Below are 23451 nucleotides of genomic sequence, written 5' to 3' on the forward strand. Positions count from 1 at the left end.
TGCCCCATTCCTTTTATGGCTATACAGTTATGCCTGCTGCATTGCATGGATACACCATCCTTTACCTGACCAGTCCCAAAAGGTATGTGGAATTAAAATTTTAGCCCATACTGCCAAATTGTCCTCCATAGATGATATATCAATTTATTCTCACTTGATTAATGTGTATAGGCCTACAGCTTGATCCCTTGTCTGTCTCCTCAAACCCACAGCATTATGAACTTTTTTGGGCTCTGCCAGTCTCTAAGTAAAAACGATATTTTACCTTGGTTTTATCTGCATGTCTCTTATTGCTAGTGTGGCCAAATGTTTCCTCATATATTGAGGAGCAATTTGTATTCACTTCCTGAGATTTGTCTGTTTGTCCTGTTGTCTATTTCTCTACTGGACTATAAGAATTTTCTCACTCTTTTTATATATTAAGGAAATCTACCCTTTACTATGTATTTCCAAATGTTTTCCCCAAGTATGTCATTTTATTTTATAATATTTTTAACTACTTAGAAAAATGTCCTTCAATTTTAAGAGTTTCAAAATTAGAGAAAAGTGGCACAAGGATAATGAACGCCCTCATACTGTTCACTGAGATTTACCAATTGTTAGCATTTTTTCAGATTTACTTTTTCTAAGTGCATAAACACCAAACATCATACAACACACACATCTAAGCATAAAATGTCTACATTTCACTGAGTCATCTGAGAGTTAGTCGCAAGCATTTCCTAAGGACAAGGACAATCTCCTGCATAATCACAGTGGTTTCATTACCATGGTGATTACAAAATAGTATTTTCTGTATCTACCATTCCTCATATATTTGTTGATATTCTTCTATAAAAAAGGGGCTTTAGTGAAATATTTTTGTTTTGTTAAATTCATCAATTCTGTTTTTAAAAATAGTTCTGGGTTTTGTGTCATACTTAGAAAGGGTGTCCCCTCTCTGAGATTATGGCTGCAATTTTTATGTTTAAATCTTTGATCCACCTGGAATTTATTATGCATAGGGAACTGAGATAGGAAACAACTTAATTTCTTTCCAGATGGCTACTTAGTTATCCCAACAACATTTACTAACTTAATCATTTTTTTCTCTGTTGATTTCAAGTGATATTTTGAATACATATTAAATCCTTGAACAAATTTGGGTCTATTATATTTACACATCAGTTTCAAGTTGATTTAATGTTTTAATATCTCCCTTTATTAGCTATCTTTAGCAGCATTTTTATGGCTCATTTTGCCTCAATTTTCCACACTCTCTTCACTGATTAGTTGAAGAAACGCTCTATTCATATTTTTATTAGTACTTACAGCATTATTAATTTATAAGTTTACTTAGTAAGAAAAGACACCTTTATATGTATCTAAGAACAGGTTATATCCTTCAGGTATTCAAGTCTTGAATGCCTCTCAACAGCATTTCAAAGTTTTCTTCAAAGACATCTTGTATGTTTGTTAAAAACTTTGCTCGTTATGTATGTTTATGTATGAGTGATATACTTCAATAAATTAAAATAAAAAAACTTTGCTCCCAGGTATGTTACTTTTCTTCTTTTTTTTTGTTGTGCAAAGCACTTCTTTTTCCATTATAATTTCTAAATGGTTATTGTTTGTATTTTTGTATATCAATTCCATAAACAATCATCTTTATTAACTTTTCTAATCTTTTCTAACTTAATCAAAACATAAGCAGATGGATCATCTACAAAAAATATAATGGACATTGGACCGTCCTTCTAATTGGTTGTATTCATTAATTTTGTCTATTTGCATTAACTACTTGTCCAGAGTGATGATAAGTAACAGAGATAATAGTGTGTTCATCTTTATCGGTTCCTGATTCTAAATAAAAGCCTCTAGTATTTATTAACTTAGACACTTGCTTTTCACTTGAGATTTACATATTTTGTCATGTTAAGACAGTATTCACCTATCTCTATTTTATTAAAGTTTAAAAATTTTTTAAAAACTAGAAATAGATGTTAACAGAAATAATTTCCAGTCAAATACTAATTCATCAAGTTTATATATTTATTTTAGATTTGCCAATAGGGGTCACTTGGGTTGTTTCCAATAATTCAGAGTTACAAATATTGCCACAAAGTACATCCTGTGTACAAAAAGTGTTTTTTAATTTTTCTAAATTCACATTTCCTTTGGAAAGATGCCTATTCTGAGAATTACCAGGACAAAGAGCGTGTGTTCTGTACTTTGTTGAAGAATACACTTCACTCTCCACTACCTAGACTCCATCAGCGTTTTCCAGGGTTGGTCCTTGGGTTCACTCCTACTGGCTCATGCTCTCGAGAGCCACATTCCAACTCTGCCTAGGGAAACAACAGCCAGGAGGGTCTGGATGTGGATCTCAGGGAGTGCACCAGCATTAAAGGCCAAGTTCTGCCAAAAGGCCCATACAGACTGAGGAGCTGGTCACGGAAACAGCCGCAGGCCTCTCAAGTCCTAGGCTACATGAAACATTACTGGGGAAATTTTTGCCCTACTTTCTAACTACAAACATTCTTTTGCCAAATTAAAATAAAAAACAAGAAGTTTAAAATGCACTTACAATACCAGCTTGCCATCTAATTTCATGAAATTCTCCTTTCTTTGCTGAAAATTGCACTTTTCTGAAAACAACTGACTCCTTGATGCACTATTAATTAGTATGTTTGTTTCCTAGGTTCATCTAGTTCATTATGTGCAGCAGCAGCCTGGCCAAGACTCTTTTTTTTTTTTTTAAAGACTTAAAAAAAATTATTTCTATCCCACTCTGCCACAGTTATCTGCTGTGTCCATTCACTGTGTGTTCTTCTGTGTCCGCTTGGATTCTTGTCAGTGGCACTGGGAATCTGTGTCTCTTTTTGTTGCATCGTCTTGCTGTGTCAGCTCTCCATGTGTGTGGTGCCACACCTGGGCAGACTGCACTTCCTTTGCGCAGGGCGGCTCTCCTTATGGGGCTCCTCTATGTGGGGGACACCCCTACGTGGCACGGCACTCTTTGCGCACATCAGCACTGCATGTGGGCCAGCTCATCACATGGGTCAGGAGGCCCTAGGTTTGAATGCTGGACCTCCCATACGGTAGGCAGACACTCTATCCATTGAGCCAAATCTGCTTCCCTGGCCAAGGCTCTCGAGAAAAAAAAATGCTGTTGTCCCATTCATTAATGTAAAAAGTGGAAAGCTAGGAAAAGGAAACAGAAGGTTTGGACTCTCCATATGCACCTATGCACCTGTTCACAGCCCTGCAGCTGCTCTGCCTGGTCCTGCTCTGGGCTGGGTCATGCCCACAGCGCCTCCTTGGCCTTCCCCTTCATCCTCATCCTCAGTGCTGCTCTGACTGGTGGTGCTCACTCACCCACACCGTTACCGAGTGAGAGATGAAATGCCTGGATGCTAATGAGGCAGAGCTGGTGTTTGAGGAGTGGTAAGGTGTGGACAAGTAAATGAGATACCCATGCCCATATAGCTGCTGGCTGGAGGGACCAGCTGGAGGGACCAAGGGAACCTGGCTGGTGGGATGGGTCTTCCTGTCCCCCTCCCATCTAGTTTTTATTTAAGTGAATAGCCACCCCACCCCACCCCACCCCACAGTAAAGTGCTTCAGGCCCCACACATACAAAAAAAAAAAAAAGAAAAAGGGCACCAAGTCTTTGACTTTGGTATACAGAGACAAGAGCAGAGAGAACCATTGGGCATAGGTTAATCTATGAATTTTATCCAAAAGAATATAGAAAATAAAGCATCAGTGTGAACAGGGTGATGAACAGCAGGGGCAGAATACCCCTTTGGTTACTACTGCTATAGAGACCAGCAGAATAATTAAGAATATTCAGAAAGCATAAGCTACACTCAGTTCTTGTTGGTGTGGGTGTTTGATAAGTACAGATAGAATGGAGTTGATAATATCTTCATTACGCTGCTTACAGTTTTAATTTGGATGATCCTATATCCAAATTGATATGGTTGTAAATTCATATCAAACTCTGTGAATAACTTGGAAATATGAATATTTCACTTTTAAACATCAGTAGCCAACTGTGCAGCTCCCTAAGCAGCAATGTTGTACAAAAAGCCCTTACAAACAAAGCCAGGGAAATGCTGGCCTAGGTTCAGGAGACTAGCAGGCGCAGGGAGGAAAAGAAACAAACCAGTCTGGATGAGGCTGTTCCTGTCTGAGATCAAGTTAAAATTACTAGGTGACTTTAGAGAGTTACATGAAGCTAGAAAGAAATGCTGTTTATCCTCATGACTGATAAATTCAGAAACAATTAAAACCCTTGCCTGGCAGAGTGGGTTTATCCTATTCAAGTTCTCAGGGAAAAGACCAATCTGTCCAGCTCGACATTAAGTACAACTAAGGGTGTAGCCTGCATTTTACATCATAAAATGCTAACCCAAATCATGAGATGCCATTTTTCACTCCAATTAGCTAATGATTTTATTTTTCTTCATCATAGTACTATGCTGGGGAGGATTCTGGGGAATTAGGATTTCACATTCCCTGTAACTCGGTAATTCTACTGCTAGGGTTTATCTTAATGAAGTTATCAGAGATGTGTGCCAAGATTTAGCTACAAAAATGTCTGCCTAGGAACTGCAAGAAATAGGAAACAATGCAAACATTAAAAAATAGAGTAATAGTTAATTTTAAAATCTGGCAAGTACCAAAAAGAGTAAGATAGAATTCTATGTACTGACAGGGAAAGAGGTTGTATCACTTATTGTTCAAAAGAAAAGACCAATTTATATAAATATACTTATTTCAGTGGGGGGGAAAGTCCCTCACAATATACATGCCTAGCTGTGAACAAGGTCATCTCTGAGCAAGTGCAGTCATGGTAGAACTGTCACTTCTACCTAGTCCCTTTTGTGTCAAAAACCAAACAAACCACTTGGTTTTTAATTTAGGTCGAGAAATTCCCAGAGCCAACCAGAAATCAGGAATTTACTACAGTGATATTTTAGACACCAAAAAGGAGGCAAAACAAGGAACACCTGGAGCCATGAAAAGCTGGAAGAGGGAAGGACTGCTCCTCTCTTAGAGCCCCGGGAGGGAGCTCAGTCTTGCTGACACCTTGATTTCAGAGTTCTGCCTTCCAGAGCTGAGACAGTAAATTTCTTTTTGTTTTAAACTACACACACACACACACACACACACGAACCTGTGTCCTATGCTCATACAGTCTGGGGAAAGCCTGAGTCCCCAAGGCACCACCTCTTTTCCCCCACCCTTGGCAGCCAGAAGGCATCCTTCTGAGTGTCTGGTCTTCACACTCCTTTCAAGCTCCCTTCCCCACTCCTGTTCCCTGCACTCTAATCCATTGACTCTACATCTATGTGTCACAGAAAGAAAAAAACAAAAAAGGCCAACGGATAGGAACACCATCATTTTCATGTATGTTCTCCTGCGCTCTTTCAAACACATTGGTATGTGCACACACAGATAGCAAAAGTGATGTGGAGAAGATGTTTTTAATTGCTTTTACCATATCATGCCACTGTCCCAAGGTCAAGGAAGAAAAGTACTAGAATAATTCCTTAGGATACAACCAGGAGCTCAACCACTACATTATTCCAAGTGGATCAGAGAAGTGGTGGGAAAAAGTCAGAATGTAGGGGATTGTAGATTAAAGGAAAGATGCCACATCAAATTCTTTATGAAAAGATGGGAGAATTACAAATAAATATATGTATTTATTTTAAGTGAAGAAAGTAAGCATAGACTATTTTTAACTGCAGTATAACTGACATACAATTGCACATATTTAAAATGCACATGTATATATAACCATGTAACCATCATCGCATTCAACATAAAGATGTCACAGGTAAACTCCATAAAGCAAACAAATTTGAGAATTCTGAAAGGTAATGCTGGGGTGTTTGCAATACAAATTCCAGTATGTACTTTACTTACTTGAGAACAGCAATCTCTTGAACTGTGATGGCCCTTTTATCTTTGGTTCCCATGTAGGAGAATATGTTTGGCTTGACTCTGATAAGACAGAAACAAAACCATCCAAAGTCACAAACCATAAAGAAACCATTACTTGTAATTTAAGTTTCAAAATAAATATACTTAAAACATAACAGAGTTAAGAGAAAAATAAAGAGAAACTTCATTTTTAAAAAATCCAGGAAAACATAAATAAGCAAGCTAAAATAGCGAAGCACATCCGAACAATTCCCATCTTAGCAGAGCTTGACCTAGAAGGTTGTTGCTGTTAGTGAATAACTGATATTGTGTAAAGATATGGAAATAATACACTTCATATCATAAGCAAATAACTAGATTATGAAAAACTCTGAAAAAAAAGTCATTCTAAATATATATGGGCAACTTTGAAAAAGTTCTACCTTCCAGTTTCTAAAAGTCAATAATTGTGTGAACTTGCCTTTAGATTATGAGACTGACGCGCTGCCTAATGCACTAAGAGGGCGCAGCTTTAACTTGCCTTTAATACATGCTAATACTTTGTATGAAAAAGTCAAATGCTAAAAGAGGGCTCTGAGTAGCTATGATGTGAAAGTATTAGTTAACTTTTCTGTCTGAATAGGAAAAGAAACAGGAAGAATTTCTTGACTCCTGGGCAATCCTCAGCTCTAGATCTCAGAGAAGCTTATCCTACCCCCTTGTATCTATTCCCTCCAGAGAAATTGTCTGTTCTCAGGGTTCAGGTACAGGAGTAACTTAATTGGTTACTATGTTACCATGTTTCACTTGAATTACATATACATCAGAAAGCAAATTTCCATAGCATTCTGGTTTGCCGTGGTGCTCCTGTGGCTATTTCTATTAAAAGAAAAAATTCTTCAGCACCTAGCCCACCCCGAGAGACACAATTTCTGCAATATTTGCATTTCTGTGAGAAAATCTGACTGGTCTTGGGTTTTCAATCTGGTCAGTCTCCACAAATTGAAAGCTACCAGTAGTAAAGCAAGTGTGGGCTACCAAATCTAAGTGTATGTTTTAAGGGGAGAAAGGTAATTCTTATTTTCAGCTGAATGCACCAGTAACACTCAACTGTACATGAACTATTTACATAAATATTTTTCATAGTGATTTACTGGCAAAATGCATGATGCTTAAAAAGAAATCAATTTACCTACTAAGAAAATGGTAAGTGGGAGGTAAATTTGTCAATGCTCCTGCTCCTTTTCATTAGCATGGAAAGAGGAAAATAAATTGCTGCGTCCTGATTTTGTTTAGGCACAAGAACAAGATACTAACCTTAGATATTTGGACAGTACATTAATAGCATCCATGGTGTCTTTGTTTTCCTTGTATAGTACGAAGTGGCAGTAACTTCCCCTAGATTTCGGCCAAGAATGTTTTCTTGGATCTTAAAAACAAAAAATTAAATGTAATATATACCATGACAAGAGTTATTTGTGTTTTGTTTCTTATGAAACCCTGTGAGCTCAGTTTTTGCCACAGAACCCTGAGAGTGAGAAATCAAATCTAGTCTGTCAGGAAATACAGGTTAAGGGGTTACAGGTGTGTGTATATGAACTACAGGTCCATAACTTTCTGTGACTGGGTCCTTAACATTGATTACTTATCTTTCCATATTGAAAATCAAAAGCTGAAATGCCAGAGGAAGTGAAAAATGCCTAAAACTAACCAGTGGTCTTTACACAGGAGTGACAGAAAGGAGGCACAGGGTTTCCCAGAGGTGTTAGTTCACAAGCACCCATTTTGGATAGATGGGGCAACTAGCTCTCGAGGAAACATGTAGTCTAAAAGGAAACAGCGGTTAGGTCAGAATCTACCTTAGAATCTTGCCTTATGTCCACAGTCAAGTGTTCACACATACTCAGGTTGGATACCTTAAGGTAGGTGCTATGAGAATTAAGCTTGTAAGGAGTTTGCCTCAGTGACATATTGGGATTTTCCAAAGGCTACTTCCATCACAAAAGTTTAGCTAATATCAAATGGTTTACAAATGTTTCCCTAATAGAGCATCTGGCATTCAAGACCTGACTATCACTCCTAGGAAAAAGGAAACTTTAAAAATTAAGCCAGGTTAAAGGTTAACTTTGAGCTAAACTTACTTTGATCGTTCAGCTTTTCGCAGGCTTACAAATATTCATGGTTTTGGAGAACATTTTTAAAACTGCTTTTTTGTATATGTTTGTTTTGTAAGTTCACAACTTATACTATACTCACTGTTTATGGATGTTCACGTATGAATGATACCCTTCAATTTTAAAAATTAGAAAAAAGCTCTTTTAATTGAACATTTCAATTACATTATAATGTAGAAATAATATTTAAGCAATATTTAAGATTTAGATTTAAGTGGCTCTCAAGGTATTTTGAAAAACCAGCACTTTAGGAAAAATGTTAAGCCACAACTGCATTTTTCAGACACTGCACAATAACATTCATGAGTCTTGTGCGACACAGAGCTGCAATTGTTATTTGAACACATTTAACTCACTTTATTTCTCTAACTTTGTGAAAAAAAGAAAAACTGTGAAAAAATAGCTCATATAATTCTTAGAAAGAATCCTCTTCTTTTAAAAATGTCCCTTCATCTTTGTCCCTCAAACAGTCCTTTAGAATAAAGTCATGAATCCTTCATCTTCAAAGGCTTAAGATATTCCTGCTTCAGAAGTTACTTGTACAACCTGGCTTTGTCAAGGTGAAAGCTGTGTGTGACAGGTTGGTGACTTAAGCTACAGCGTAAACAAGAAATCAGTCAATAAACCCTCTGTGAAAGTCATTAGGATTGTATTTCTAGACATGTATGCTTGGGCAGAAAAGTACTACAAGACTTTCTTTAAACTTGGTATAAATTCCTCACAATGTAGCCTCAGAAAATTGTGAGTAGGAATATCATTTTAGATTTTCCTTCAGCTCACAAACAAAACTGTCAATCCTTACAGCACTTGTGACAAGATCATTGGCATTTCATCAGGTCTACATGAAACGCCAACAGTTCTTACCTGTTGCAGCTCTGACCTCTGTCCAAATGCATAGCATAAAGAGCACAAGAGAGCAATGTTTAATTTATGATAATATTTAGTGGTTTAGTGGTGAACATGCAAATGACCGCATGGTAAGTTTATACTGAGGACTTCCTAGCCTGGTAGCTAAGTGGTGGGTTAACAGCCTTTAAGACATTAACAATGGAAAGCTGAGGAGGCAAACAGTGAACGTGTGAGAACGTCCCTAGGTACAAGCCTCCCTGCCTCAATGCTGTACTGTCTACACCCACTGAATGTAGCAAAAGGTTTAAGACTGAACACAAAATGTCCCCCCAAAGGAGATCTACTTCCTTAAATAAGGGAGAGCATACACCAAAATGCTATTTGTGTTTGTCTTTGGGAGTGATACTGCAAGTAATTCTTCATTGTTTTTGTTTTGTGCTATTCTGGGTTTTATAAGTTCTCTACACTGAGTTATAAAGTTTTTACTTGAAAAAATTTTGAATAATTATCATGGAAAACAGTTCGCTGTGATGGGAAATTCTTATAAATTAAAAAAGATTTAAGGGAGCAGATGTGGCTTGAGTGGCTGACCACCTGCTTCCCACACAGGAGGCCCCGGATTTGGTCCCCAGTGTCTCCTAAAAACAACAAGCAAACAAATGAAAAAAAACCTACTCAGGGGAGCTGATGTGGTTCAGTGGTTGAGTGCCGGCTTCCCACACACGAGGTCCAGGGTTCAATCCCCAGCCCCAGTATCTCAAAAAAAAAAAATTTAAGACACTTATCCACTGGATGCAATATTCTGACCTTGTTAGGATCATTATTTAAACAAGTCATCTGTATGCAAAAGACATTTTTGAGACAACTGAGAAAAAACTGAACACAGACTGGTATTAGATATAAAGGAATTATTGTTAATTCTGTTGGATGTGATAATGGTTTGGGGTTTTATTTGTCATCTGATAGATACATACTGAAACCTCTGAATGAAATGATGGATATACAGAATTTGCTTTAAAGCATTCCAGGAAAAAAAAGGAGTGGGATGGATTAAATAAAAAACAATAGAATATTAACAATCTTGAAGCTAGCTGATGCATACACACAGGTTCAATACACTACTTCCTATATTTGTGTATATGTCTGAAAATATCCACAATAAAAAGAAAAAAAAATTGTTATAAAAATTTATGAAGTATAGTTGCATTTTTCTTTAACTTCTCCTTTAGTACATTCATGGTTAACTATAATGTCAAGAAATAAATTAAGTCACAAGTCTAAAAAACTAACTGCTATTATATCTTAGAGGAAACCATGACAACGGAGTATGAGTTTTTAGCTCATAAGCATGCATCCTCTATTAGCAAATCCAAGCACTGAGCATGCACACAATTACCTCCTCTGCAAGTAAAAGATGCAATTATCCTTTTTCTAAATGCACTCAATATACAGAATAGTAAGCATATGCATTGATTAATTGGGAACATTTTGAATAACTGAAAATCAGTGAGTCTCAACTTACATTGGGCAATTTATTTGATTTTATAATACACCCACTCCTAAGAATACCAAGTAGCATATCCTTAGTTTTACAATTTAAATGGCTTTAAAATAACTTTCAGACATTTTTGAGACACTCTGATTTATAATGCAAGCATAGAGAATTTTTAAGCTGGAGTTAGTAAGAAGCAATGTTCTGGTGGTCTGACATGGCAGTTCTACTTTAATACAAATGGAAACCAGATAAATGGGGAAAGCAAGTTTAAGAGGATTCACGTACTGAGCACAGAGATCTCAATGAATTAGAAAGGAAAAAATGTTGTGGCTTAAGAAAGAAGACAGGAAAGGGTAGCATGCAGAACATTCTTCCGTTCTTATTCAAGGCAATTCCCATCTTTGCACCCTTGCAACCTTACAAGTTGCTTGCTCCATCAATTAGTACTCTCCTTCCTGAATTTCTACCCTCTCTCCATACTGGCTTTTTCCCTTCAGCATTTAATATGCTCAGAGCTCTCCAAGCTTAAAATGTCAAACATATATTCCCGGTGCCTCAATCGTTGTCCCTACTTGCTCCTTCTCTTTAGAGCTTATTTGAAAAAGCAGATCTCTCTGATTATTGGTATTCCCTCTTTCTGTGGATCCCATTACACCAAACTCTCCCAGAAAGTTTCCTCTGTAGTGGTCTGGCTCTTCTCTCTGAGTCTTTGTGGATCCCCGGGCCCTGGTATCATGCCTCCTGGAAAGCTTCCAGTTCAGAAAATATGGTGAACCTCTATTATATCAAATGGCAGAAAATTTTTACTTAGTCTGTTAAAAGAAGTTTTTAGAGGCATTTGGAATGTATACTGTCCATTTCAAAATGTAAATTAATTTACTTGATCACATAACTATAATACTTACATTTTCAGAAAAATTACATATTTATGTCTTGACAGGTAAATCTATGTGCCCTATCTGTATCACACTAGCTTAACACACAAAATGATATCTGAGTCAAAACAATTGGTAATTTCTGGTGTTTGGGTACCATGATTTAGAATCTACCCTATGTTTTAGGATGCAATGTCTTCTTTAAAAAAATTCCCCCCTTGTGGCTTTTTTTTTGTGCGTGCTGTCTGCTCTGTGTCCATTCGCTGTGCATTCTTCTGTGCCTGTATTTTTATTCCCCTCTCCCCTTTGTGTCTGTTCTCTGTGTCCTTTCGCTGCATGCTTTTCGCTGCATGTTTTTGCTTATCTCCCTTTTTTGTTGTTGCGTCACCTTGCTTAGTCGGCTTGCCACGGCGTCTGAGGGCCGGGTGGCTCTCTGCAGCAAGCAGGCGAGCCTGCCTTCATAAGGAGGTGCCGGGACGTGAACCCAGGGCCTCCCATATGGCAGACGGGAGCCCAACTGATTGAGCCACAGCTGCTTCCCACAATGTCTCTTTTTGAAAAAAAGTTTAGATTAAGAATATTGCAAACTACTAGATAATGCATAACCCACCAAAAAGAATGCTGGTCTTTGGTCAACTAGTCATTTATATCAAGGCTGATAGTAAAGTATCTCTAAAAGTGTTATATACTTAGTTTTGCAATGGAATTTGAAAAACTAATTCATTCAAATGGCAGGCAAGGTGGTCCAGAAAGACAAGCTGTCAATAGTACTGTGCTCTTATTTGCAGGGACACGAACATTCTCTGGATACCAGATCTCCCTACTTTCCCAATGCGTTACTTTAAGATCAGCTTATGGGTTGGAACAACATCTGTAAAGGACGAATGCATGTACTCATGTGCCTGTGTGGATGGGAATGACCTTTCACGAAGAAGTGGGAGAGAACAGCTCAGATGGCAGAGATTTAGTCCATCCTTGAGTAAATGCCATGACACCTCCAGCCAATGAGGTTTAGACCTCTGTGCAAGGGCTGACTCATTCTAGACCTTACTTCATGTTCCTTTTTAAAGTGAGAAATATAATACGAGCCTTCTTAGCGCAGTAGGCAGCGCGTCAGTCTCATAAAGTGAGAAATATTTTACTGAACATGCCCAAAGGGAGAAGGAGAGAAATTGTTCACATCACACAGCACTTGATATTTCACTTGAAAATCCTTGAGGAATTATTTTAATTGGGGGGAAAAAAAAAAGACAGATGCAGATGAAGACAGAAAATAAGCAATGTGCACCAATCACTTAAGTGGTTGTGATGTTAAAGGCCACCCTGGCTTGCAAATGCCGTAACTCCCCCCAAGCAGATCACAAAACCCGGTACTCTCTGAAAAACCATGGTCATTTTCAAGAAGCAGCCAATCAGAAAAATACATTTTTTGCCTTTGTAATCTGCTTCCTCATGACCACAATGAGCAGAGCAAGTCCTTGCCTTTTTTTGCATGGCTTCGCAGATTATCAAAATGGGTTGCCTCTCTACAAGGAACATCTGTCCAGAAGCCCTTCTCAATCTGGTTTCTTGAGAGAACTAAGACCAAATATCCTAAGGTATCTGCATCTGCATCTACTGAATGTAATAAGTCAACTTTTCTCCTATCCATCACTATCTACATACTATCCTTGGGAAAGCTGAGAAAACAGTCACTCAAATAATTTTCTGTTGAGCTTCATTCTCTTGTGGAATCCCGGTTGAGAAAGGATACTAAGGTCATGTTTCCTAATGTTAGAAATTAAAGAAACATATATTAACCAAGTCACTAGCTTCAGGATTGGGAAGTGATTAACAATTCCTGCCCTCAAGCAGCTACAAAGCACATGAGCTCAGTTTTCTTTTTGGTTTCCATTGAGATCTGAAGTAGCCTCCCATCTCCACCTTCTCAACTGCTCAAGGTTTCTCATTTTATATTAGAATCTAGATATGCTGATTTGACTAAATTATTTTCATAAGCAAAGCTAACCTTTCTCTCTCCTCCAATTTTTCTTCTACCCTTTCAGTTCACTAAAATCACAGTTCTAACAATTAAGGTTTCGTCCATTCATAGTACTTGCTTATAAATTAACTAAGATCCTGACAAAGCCCTGGTGATCTGGACAGTCCTGTTATATATTCTTGGAATTTTGTGCTAATAAATAGATCTTGAAATAACTAGGCTGTCCTTGTCAGGGGAGAAGACTGAGAGAATAACTTTCCTACATTAATCTTCATTAAAAATTTATCTGCTGATTTGACAGGTAAAAGAAGAAAAATTACCTAATTTTTCTTAAGGTTTTATGCAAACAGAAATTTTTATGGCTGGAGAAGACACATTAGAACATAAACAGCAAAGAGATTAACCAATTTTAAATGAATGATATATGGTGAAAGATGGGGTCAGGTGAAGGGGCATTTTTCTATATCCCATGTTTTTTATCTGCAGTTGAAGATACTCACAGTTGGAAGGCAAAAGCTTTCAACAGGGGGACCTGGCAGATAATATACCAGAAGGAATGGTGACAGGCATTTTTTTGTTCATTTGAAAGCGTTCTTTTCTCCATTAAGAACGCAAAATGACAACCAACCCTTCCAATTTCTTCTGGAATTGCCACTCAGTCCACTATGGGAGCAGATCATATTAAATCCCTGAGACTCTCTCTCAGGCAACATTATAGTTTCAGCAAATCTTCAGTCACATGAAACATCTAATGTTCCATGTCAGAAAGTGTGCAGGATGGCTCTGGCATCTTAAATGACAACATTCCCCTTCTCTGAAGGAGCAGCAGGATCAATATCCTTCTCTGAACAACAGTGAAGCAGTCCTTTTACACAAGGGGTACAAGACTGGGTACAAGACCTGCTTGACAAGATGAACGCCAGGTCCCTCACACACTTACTTGCCAAAGCCTTTTTTCCAGCTGCATGATAGGCTACAATGTATTTCTTCCCCTCTCTGTCTTCTGTTTTTGTCTCTAATCCTGGAAACAGGGATTTAATAGCTTGATGGATGACAGTTCTTTTCTCTTTGGTGTCCTCAATAACCTAGTAAAAACATAAAGAGTGATACTACTAATTTAACAAACATTACGTAGGGAATTACTACTAATGAATTAGTAAAAACACTTCTCATCAGCTATGCAAAATGCATACAGTGTGGATACAGTTTCAAGATTATTTTAGAGCCTCAGAGTACTGCAAACTGTAGCAGCCTGTTGATATCAAGCATGTCCACCTGCCAGCCGCTGAATCAAGCACTACACCTTCACCATTTTATTTAATCCTCATAACCTCCCTCCATTATATTTACTTAAAGACTTACAGAAGTTAAAGAAGGTATCTAAGGTTATACAACTGGAGGGTAGCAGAACTGGACTGTTAAGTTCAGTCTGATTCCTGGGCTGTCATTCCCAGATCCGGCCTTTCAAGGTCTCTGGCTAGAGAAACACTTCGGGGCTCTCAGACGAAAATGTAGGGCAAGCTAGGCCTTTTGGTATTTTAGAAATTTAACTCCAATAAACACCTGCCACATACTGAATTCCATCCTATACTCATTATTTTATAATGAGGTTCTAGCACATTTGTTAATACTGAAAAATTAACACAAAGGAAATGAAACTTGTAGAGGAGGAACATTCCTGTATTTATATCACCAACCACAATCCTTGTCTACCACCAAAAATTACTGTTCTATATTCTCTGTATTATTCTCGAACTATCCTTCAACCAGCATGAACCTCCTAGGCTCATTTCAGCCACAATCACATCCATAAATCAATAGTGTTTTGTTACACTCATTATAATGTGCTACCATCAATTCCATTTATTGTTCTTCTATCAGGTGTTAGGAATGTGGTGATACATGGGAAAAACAGAACTAATGTAATTTATAAACTGTAGTTAATAACAATATTGTGATGTTTTTGTAGCAAAAGCAAAGAAGGTACATTAATGCTAAAGGTAAAAAAAAGAATATGGGGCTTGACTTTGTGGGATATGAATATGATTAAGCATTTTTTCTTTCTTTTTCATTTTCTTATTAATAAGGAGACCTTGACTATGTCATTTAACTATTCTGTGTTCATCTGTCTTATCTTTCTAAACACTGAAAGAACAACTGAGTTATTGGTTGGGATTAGATGATATAAAAATGCCTGGACATAACTTATTAGGAGTAATGGTTCCATAATTTGTTGAGCTGTCTTTTGTCTATTATTTTATTTTTTGAGTTTGAAATAAAGTTTGGAAAAAAAAAAAGAACATGTAAACTGATCAGTTATATGATGGTTTTCCAGTTTTCATGTATGTCTCACATAGAGACATATTTTACATTTTGACTCAGCCACAAATATGTATATATATACCTTGCTAAAAAACTAAAAGAATTTATAAAACAGTAATTTCCCTTACAATGTAAAATACATTTCTATTTTCTATTTTACTTTATTCTTTTTTTTCTTAAAGGTTGGTTGAGACCCATTAAATTGACTTAAACTGATTTTAGGACTCACTAATGAGCAGCAACCTACAAGCTGAAAAACACTGAGATACACTCCAACTACTACTGGTTAAACTTAACAATATTTTGGCAAACTTTAAAAAAGTGAAAAAAAAAAAGTACACTGCAAATAGAGATAAATGATTTCATTTAAAAAAATGTGTCTAGATGTGGTATTATAGAGAGCAGTGAGTTGGAATCATTGTGTGCATGTAGGAATATCCATTTAAACTTCAAAAATTCACAAAGTTCGACCTCCTCCCTTTACAGACTTGCCCATGGTTTATGCCCTTTAAAGGTTAAAAACTTTCAGTAGATGGCACAACTATAGTTTTTAAGATGGTAGTCAAACTTGCACCTATGTAGGAAAACGCATATTATGGGATTAAGATATACCACTGCACTGCACAAATAAAGGACACTTGGACCATGTTCCTAAACTAATCTTAGTAACATAGGGAAACATCTACAAGACTTTATAGTAGGTCAGGGTCAACTCTACACCCAAAGCATGAGCAACAAAATTAAAAATAGATAAATACGACCTCCTAAAAATTAAACACTTTACACCTCAAAGTACTTTGTAAAGAGGATAAAAGGCAGTCTACTTAATGGGAGAAAATATTTGGAAATCACACATCCGAAAAGAGTCTAATATTCATGACATAGGAAGAGATCCTACAACTCAACAATAAAAAGATAAATGACCAGATTAAAAAATGGGCAAGGGAATGGAGGTGGCTCAAGTGATTAGGAGCTTGCCTCCCACAGGGGAGGCCCTGGGTTCGGTTCCTGATGTCTCCTAAAAGAAAGGACGAGAAGACAGCAAGAGCAAAACAACGAGGTGGGGAAAGCAGATGTGGCTCAGGTGATGGGGGCCTCCACCCACCACATGGAAGGACCCGGGTTTGATCCCTGGGGTATCCTGGTGAAAAAGAAGAGAAAGCATGTCTGAATGCCAAGCCAGTGCCTACGTGGCAAACTGGTTCTGCAGTGAGCTGAGTGGCTGCACAGTGAGCCAAGTGCCCACATGGGTGCCTGCATGGCGAGCCAAGTGCCCACGTGGTGAGCCGAGTGCCCACAGAAGTGTCTGTGTGGCAAGCTGAGTGCCCATGCACTGAGCCAGTGCCTGCACAAGTGAGTCAAGCAGCAAGATGATGATGCAACAAAGGAGAGACGAAGGGGAAAGTCAAGGTGAAGTGCAGCAGAGACCAGGAACTGAGGTGGCGCAATTGACAGGGAACCTCTTTCCACATCAGAGGTCCCCAGGATTGAAATCTCATGAATCCTAAAGGAGAAGGATGAGAAGAGAAGCCAAAAAATAAAAGAGAAATAGATACAAAAGATCATACAGCGAATGGACACTGACAGCAAAAACAGCAGAGTGGAGGAAGGAAGGCAAAGGAAAGAGAAAAAAAGAAATCCTAAAAGAAAGAGAGTCAGTACTGACAATGTAGGACTTTCTTAAAAAAAAAAAAAAAAAACTGAGTAAAAAGAGAGTTTCACATCCCACTAGCAGGGACCACTGCCCCTTACCAGCAGGGAGCAGCTACAGAATGACCATCACCCTTCAGCTTCTCCTTAAAAATAAGAGTGTAAACTCTCTGAGGCGGGAGTTGAGGCAGGTTAGTGGGGGAATGAGGGAAGGCTGCTGGTCAGAACATAGCCATGAGACCCCTCCCTGAGGGGAGACAGGTGACTGAGAACAAATCTGTAACTGTTACAGCTGAAAAGCAAGTTGAGACCCTGGTCACAAGGTCCCATTTGAAACTCCTGGGCTCAGAAGAAGTTCCAGATAGCTCCAAACAGAAAGGCCTCCCTATTGGTTCCCTCAAAGCTAATAGGTGAAGGTAGAAAAGCAACTAATTAGGACAGCAAATAGCTGAGGTCCCTCCTTAATATGGGGAGGAGGGTGGAGGAAAGCCCTTAAAAAGACATTCTCCAGGGCTCCAGCTTGTATGTTTCACCCTATAGCACACCTGCACCCATGTCTTGGGTGTATACTATCTCTTTTCTTTGTTTCTCAATAAACTCTTTTATTGGCCTCATTAAAAAACTAACAAAAACAAAAATGGGCAAAAGACCTGAAAAGACATTTTTCTAAAGAAGAAATATAAATGGCGAAAAACACATGGAAAAAATGTTCAGCATCACTGGCTGTTAGGGAAATGCAAATCAAAGCTAGAATGAAGTATTATTTCACACCTACTAGAATGGCCACTCTTAACAAAACAGTAAACTACAAGTGTTGGAGAGGATGTGGAGAGATAGACGCTTATTCACTGTTCGTAGACAGAAGAATGGTACAGCCTCTGTGGAAGTCTGTTTGGAGGGTCCCAAGGAAGTTAGATATACATCTACCCTGTGACCTGGCCAATACCACTACTAGGTATATATTCAGAAAAACTGAGAGCAGAGACATGAAGAGACGCCTGCATGATGATGTTCACAGCGACATTATTCACAATTGCCAAAAGATGGAAGCAACCCAGGTGTCCATCAACTGATGAATGGATAAACAAACTGTGGTGGATACACACAATGGAATATTACTCAGGGGTAAGAAGAAATGATGTCGTGAAGCATATGACAACATGGATAAACCTGGAGGACACTATATTCAGTGAAGTAAGCTAGGCACAAAAAGACAAATATTACGTGATGCTATTATGATCTACATATATGGAGCAAACTCATGGAGTTAATAGCTAGAATATAATTCATCAGAGAATAAAACATTGTTAAGAGAGTGGAAAGCTAGGGTTTAATATGTGCAGAATTGGTAAAAAGTTGTTTGTAATTGCTTGGAAATGAACAGAAATGGGGACAGCACATCATAGGATTTGTAATTAGTAGGGCTAACATATGGGTATGATAGTGTTTTGTTTTTTGTCGTTTTTCTTTTCTTCGTGTAATGAAAATGCTCTATTACTGGTTGAAGTAATGAATGCGCAACTCAGTAATTATACCAAATTCCACTGATTGTACACTTTAGATAAATTATATGATTTATAAATAAAAAAAACAGTAGGGTTGGTTGTGGGAAAATACACCAAATGTAAGGTAAGGACTATAGTTAGTAGTAATACACTGATGTTGCTCTTTCATAATTTGTTACAAATGCAAGGTACTAGTGGCAGGGTGATGCGTGGGAGCCCTGTATGATGTTGGTATGTTTGTTTTATAAGCTCACAACTTTTACTGTATACTTATTATTTATATATGTTCATATATGAATGATATAACTTAATAAATTGTTTTTAAAATAAAAAACAACTCTAATCATAGGAGTATTTCTCTTTGATATTGCTGAAGATTTGATCTTTGTGTAAATTCAGATATTGAGATCCCTAAATTTGTAATATCACATACTTTGGGAAGTTTTGGCAGGAAGCAGGAGGGTCAGTTAGGGGTTAGAGGCAGATAAAGAATTGGAAAAATTACAGTAAATTCATATTAAGTAGGAGTGAGGGAGGCAGAATTTCACACAACCCAAGATCTAGAACCTCATTAAAACATGGAAGAAAATGAGTTTAATGTAAAACTCAAAATGCTAAAAATCTTTTGCTACAAGATACTTAAAATCTTGGAACACATTTACTTACTTTGCCATAGACACTACATAGAGCTATTATAATATAGGTTACTAGGCCCTTGAAATGTGGCTAGTCTGAATTTAGATGTGCTGCTAGTGTAAAATAACACCACATATCCAAGACAGTGTGTGTGGGGGGGAGTAAAATACTGAATTAATAATTTTTAAAATATTAATTACATATTGAAATGTACATCTTAGAGGAATTAAGGCAAATGTATTGCTAAAATTTATTTCCCTTTTTAAAAAATGTGATTAATAGAAAATTTAAAATTATATACATAGTTCATATTACAATTTCATTGGGCAGCACTAATATGGAATAAAATTTCCATTAAAAAACATATTTTTCAAAGGTACCACCCTAATGCAAAATATTGAAAATAGGGAACACTGTGCAGGGGTGGGTTGGTATATGTGAACAAAAACTACCAAAAAAATTAATTAACAAAACAAAACAAAGACATTTACTGCTCTGTTTCTTAGCTGAGTTCTCCTTTTCTTGAATATTAGAAGTTGAGCCTCCTTACCTCTCTTCTCTAATCCCTCCCCATCTCAGAGCCCCATTTGAGGTGAACAGGCTTTTGGAGACAGAGCAAGAGCCACGACCCCTTGGCTACACATCTGACGGTCAGGCAGTGGCAGTCTCACTGCAGCAGACACCAGGAGATAGAATGATCACTCTGCAGTTCTAAACAACAGATCTCTTTGTTGATTTGTGTCATTTTTGTTTTTTAAACAAAAATATATTTGAATATACGTATATATTTCTGCCATAGTTTATCTGAATACTGGTTATCTGTTCCTGATTTTTTTAAAAATTCGGTGTACTGCCCTTTTAGATCAAATAGGGCAAGGTCACCCTTTTTTAACCATTGTAATTTTTCAATAGACACTTACTAGCAACCGCCCAAAAAGAAGCAATCAAAACCCTAAAAAACTTCCTTACATATTTTTGCACTATTACCTCAATTGAAACACTGGTTTCCTTATTTTTAAAAAGTTGGAGCTCTTTCAAACGCTGCTTTTCTTCAGCTGTCAAAACCGTCAATGTATCTTCTGAAGGATCCTTTAAAATAACCATGAGAACTCCCAGTGAGACCCAAATAGACTTTGAGGCCGTTACAGCTCTATATATCTATGATCTAGGAAATGCTGATCTTTATACAGAAGGGAACTTTTGTTAGAAAGCAAATTCTACCTCCTCATCTACCGGAATAGACAGGTCATCCAAATGGCTGATTTGTCCATCTTTTCCTATTTCGTGAACCACAAAGTCAGAGTATCTGATGAAAAGAAAACACAAACTTTCAGCAAATTAACATTTTGTTTCCTACTAATTTTAGGATAAAGTTCATCAATAATAAGGCTTAGTATTGTAGAAAATAGGGATTTAAAAAAAATTCTCAGTGCAAAATCAGTTATATTTTATGGTTTCTTAATGAATATTGCATCATGCCTTGGTTCATGCTTTGTAGAAGAACTTAAGGAAAAGGTCCCCTGAGCTTCTAGAATGTTCTCTAAGAGAACTGCTTAAACTAAAGCTTATTAACATAACTCTGTGAATATACAGAGAGCCAATATGCAAGTGAACCATCAAATTCAGTAAACGGTTTATTAAATCAGAACCCAGCAATTCAGATAAGTCTGCCATGACCTACACTGAAGCTTATCTCTAGGCTGAAATCGTCTCAACAACCCCGAGGTGGTGCTGTGATCTATGTTTTGAATGAGGAAACTGAGGCTCAGAGGAGTAAAGTATTAATAATGATTAGGTGGCTGAACTGTGATTCGCGTTTTATCTGGCTCAAAGGCCCCTGTTCTGTACTGTATGATGTAGTACAGTAGGGTGAAAGAGCTTTAAATTACAACACTAGTTCTGGAGAAAATGTGAACCCATTTTTTAAGTAATTTATTTTAAGGAAATGAACAGCACCCATTTACATAATAACAATCCATACCATCTGGCAATTATTTTTATTTACTCACAAATAGTTCTAGTAAGGATCTTCCCTTGCTAAGAACTGACCATTACTTGTATTTATTTTAAGATATCCCAAAACTCAAGCCCATTCACTCAGCTCTCCTCTGTCCTATTCCTTTTTGACGATTAATGAAAACAATCCTTAGGGATAGACAGCTAAATGGAAGACAATATTGCTAAGTTCTTTTCTAAAGAGAGAACCTAATATAACTTTATACATAATCTAAACATACCTTTCTTTTAAGATGCCTGAGAATCCTTGATGAGAACTTACAAATTTGGTGATGCCCACATCAAGTTCGGTGAGTCCATGCTTCATCATGTCTGCAAAACTTTCCACTTCCTCCTCCTCCTCCTCGCCCTCCCCTGAAAGGCCATCTTCCTCCTCCTCCTCCTCTTCTTCCAACTGAGCGTCAGAATTGTTTTTACCTTCCCTGGCACTTACAGCTTCAGGCTGCTGAGGCACATTTTCACTGCTCGGAGGAGAGTCACTCTCCAGCCCGTCTTGACCTGTGCTCAAAGAGTGTTCTGAGATTTTCTGTCTTTTTACCTCCTCTGCTGGGGTGAGACTGTCATTACCTTCCAGAGCAAGGGACCGACGTTTCAGTGACACACCAGTCATTTCTTTGGTCTCCATCTTTAAGGCTCCAAGAAAACATTTAAGATAACCTTTTAGAAAGGAGGAAAAAGAGAAATGGAAACTGGTAAGACACCTACAAAGAAGCTGGTTTCTGGAAATAGAGGCACAGTTCATTTGTTCAGAGACCCCTAATAATCATTTATTAAAATGCCTTTCCTCCAATGGACAGGGCATCTGCCTACCACATGGGAGGTCTGCGGTTCAAACCCTGGGTCTCCTTGACCCATGTGGAGCTGGCCCGTGTGCTGTGCAGATGTGCGGAAGGAATGCCGTGCCACGCAGGGGTGTCCCCTGCATAGGGAAGCCCCAAGGACAAGGAGTGCGCCCCGTAAGAGCCACCCAGTGCAAAAAGAAAGTGCAGCCTGCCCAGGAATGGTGCCACACACATGGAGAGCTGACATAACAAGATGACGCAACAAAAAGAAACACAGATTCCCAGTGCCGCTGATAAGGATAGAAGCGGTCACAGAAGAACACACAGCAAATGGACAGAGAGCGGACAAATGGGGGGGAGGGGAGGAGGGAGAGAAATTAAAAAAAAAAAAGACTTTCCTGATACTGGCATATACATTTGGTAGAATAGAAAACTAAAATAATAGTTCTGCATGGAATTTGACAGTGTGCATTAAGAGTCTTAAAAATATGTATGCTGGCAATCCCACTTCTTCAACCCCAAAGAACTAAAAGCAAGGACTCGAACAATATAAATAATGTTCATGGCAGCATTATTCCCAATAGTCAAAAGGTAGAATCAACCCAAGTATCCACCAACAGATGAATGGATAAACAAAATGTGGTATACAAACACAATGGAATATTATTCAGCTGTAAAAAAGGAATGAAGCTTTGATACATGCTACAACACGGATTGTTGGGATTGAATTATGTACCCCAGAAAAATAAGTCCTTATTCTTAATCCACTCCTGTGGGTGTGAACCCATTGTAAATAGGACCTTTAGAAGATGTTATTTTTTAGTAAGGTGTGGCCAATGGGAATCAGTTTGAACTAGAACCCAGATTACTGAAGTCCTTTATAAACTGAAAGTAAGAAGGGGAGAGAAACCTCAGGGAGTAGCCAGAAGTCAATGTAACCTGAAGGAGAGAGATGTCACCATGTGCACTGCCAGTGACAGAAAAGCTAAGGACCAAGGATTGCTGGCAGCCAGCCCAGAATGCTACACTTTTCAGAAAGCAGCACTTTGCTAAAGCCTTGATTTTGAACTTCTCTAACCTCAAAATAAATTCTCATTGTTTAAGCCAACCAATTGTATGGTATTTGTTCTAGCAGCCAGGAAAGTAAAACATGGATGAACCTTGAAAACATCATAAAAAGACAAATATTGTATGATCTCACTTATAGGAAATACCTAGAATTAGCAAATTTCATAGAGACAGTTTACAGA

At 37.8% G+C, this 23451-nt stretch overlaps 1 protein-coding gene across 1 annotated transcript in view; it reads right to left on the bottom strand.

Moving 5' to 3' along the window:
• Positions 1–23451, bottom strand: part of PUS7 (pseudouridine synthase 7) — an 80066-nt gene that overhangs the window by 38175 nt on the left and 18440 nt on the right. Inside the window, exons 2-7 of the mRNA XM_004448805.4 lie at positions 21641–22076; positions 20625–20709; positions 20391–20492; positions 14231–14375; positions 7234–7345; positions 5920–5997 (exon numbers count right to left, since the gene is read on the bottom strand). Of these exons, the coding sequence (XP_004448862.2) occupies positions 5920–5997; positions 7234–7345; positions 14231–14375; positions 20391–20492; positions 20625–20709; positions 21641–22044 (926 nt within the window). The 5' untranslated portion in view covers positions 22045–22076. The remainder of the gene's footprint in view (positions 1–5919; positions 5998–7233; positions 7346–14230; positions 14376–20390; positions 20493–20624; positions 20710–21640; positions 22077–23451) is intronic.

The sequence above is a fragment of the Dasypus novemcinctus genome, chromosome 5, assembly GCF_030445035.2.
Source record: "Dasypus novemcinctus isolate mDasNov1 chromosome 5, mDasNov1.1.hap2, whole genome shotgun sequence".
NCBI lineage: Eukaryota > Metazoa > Chordata > Mammalia > Cingulata > Dasypodidae > Dasypus > Dasypus novemcinctus.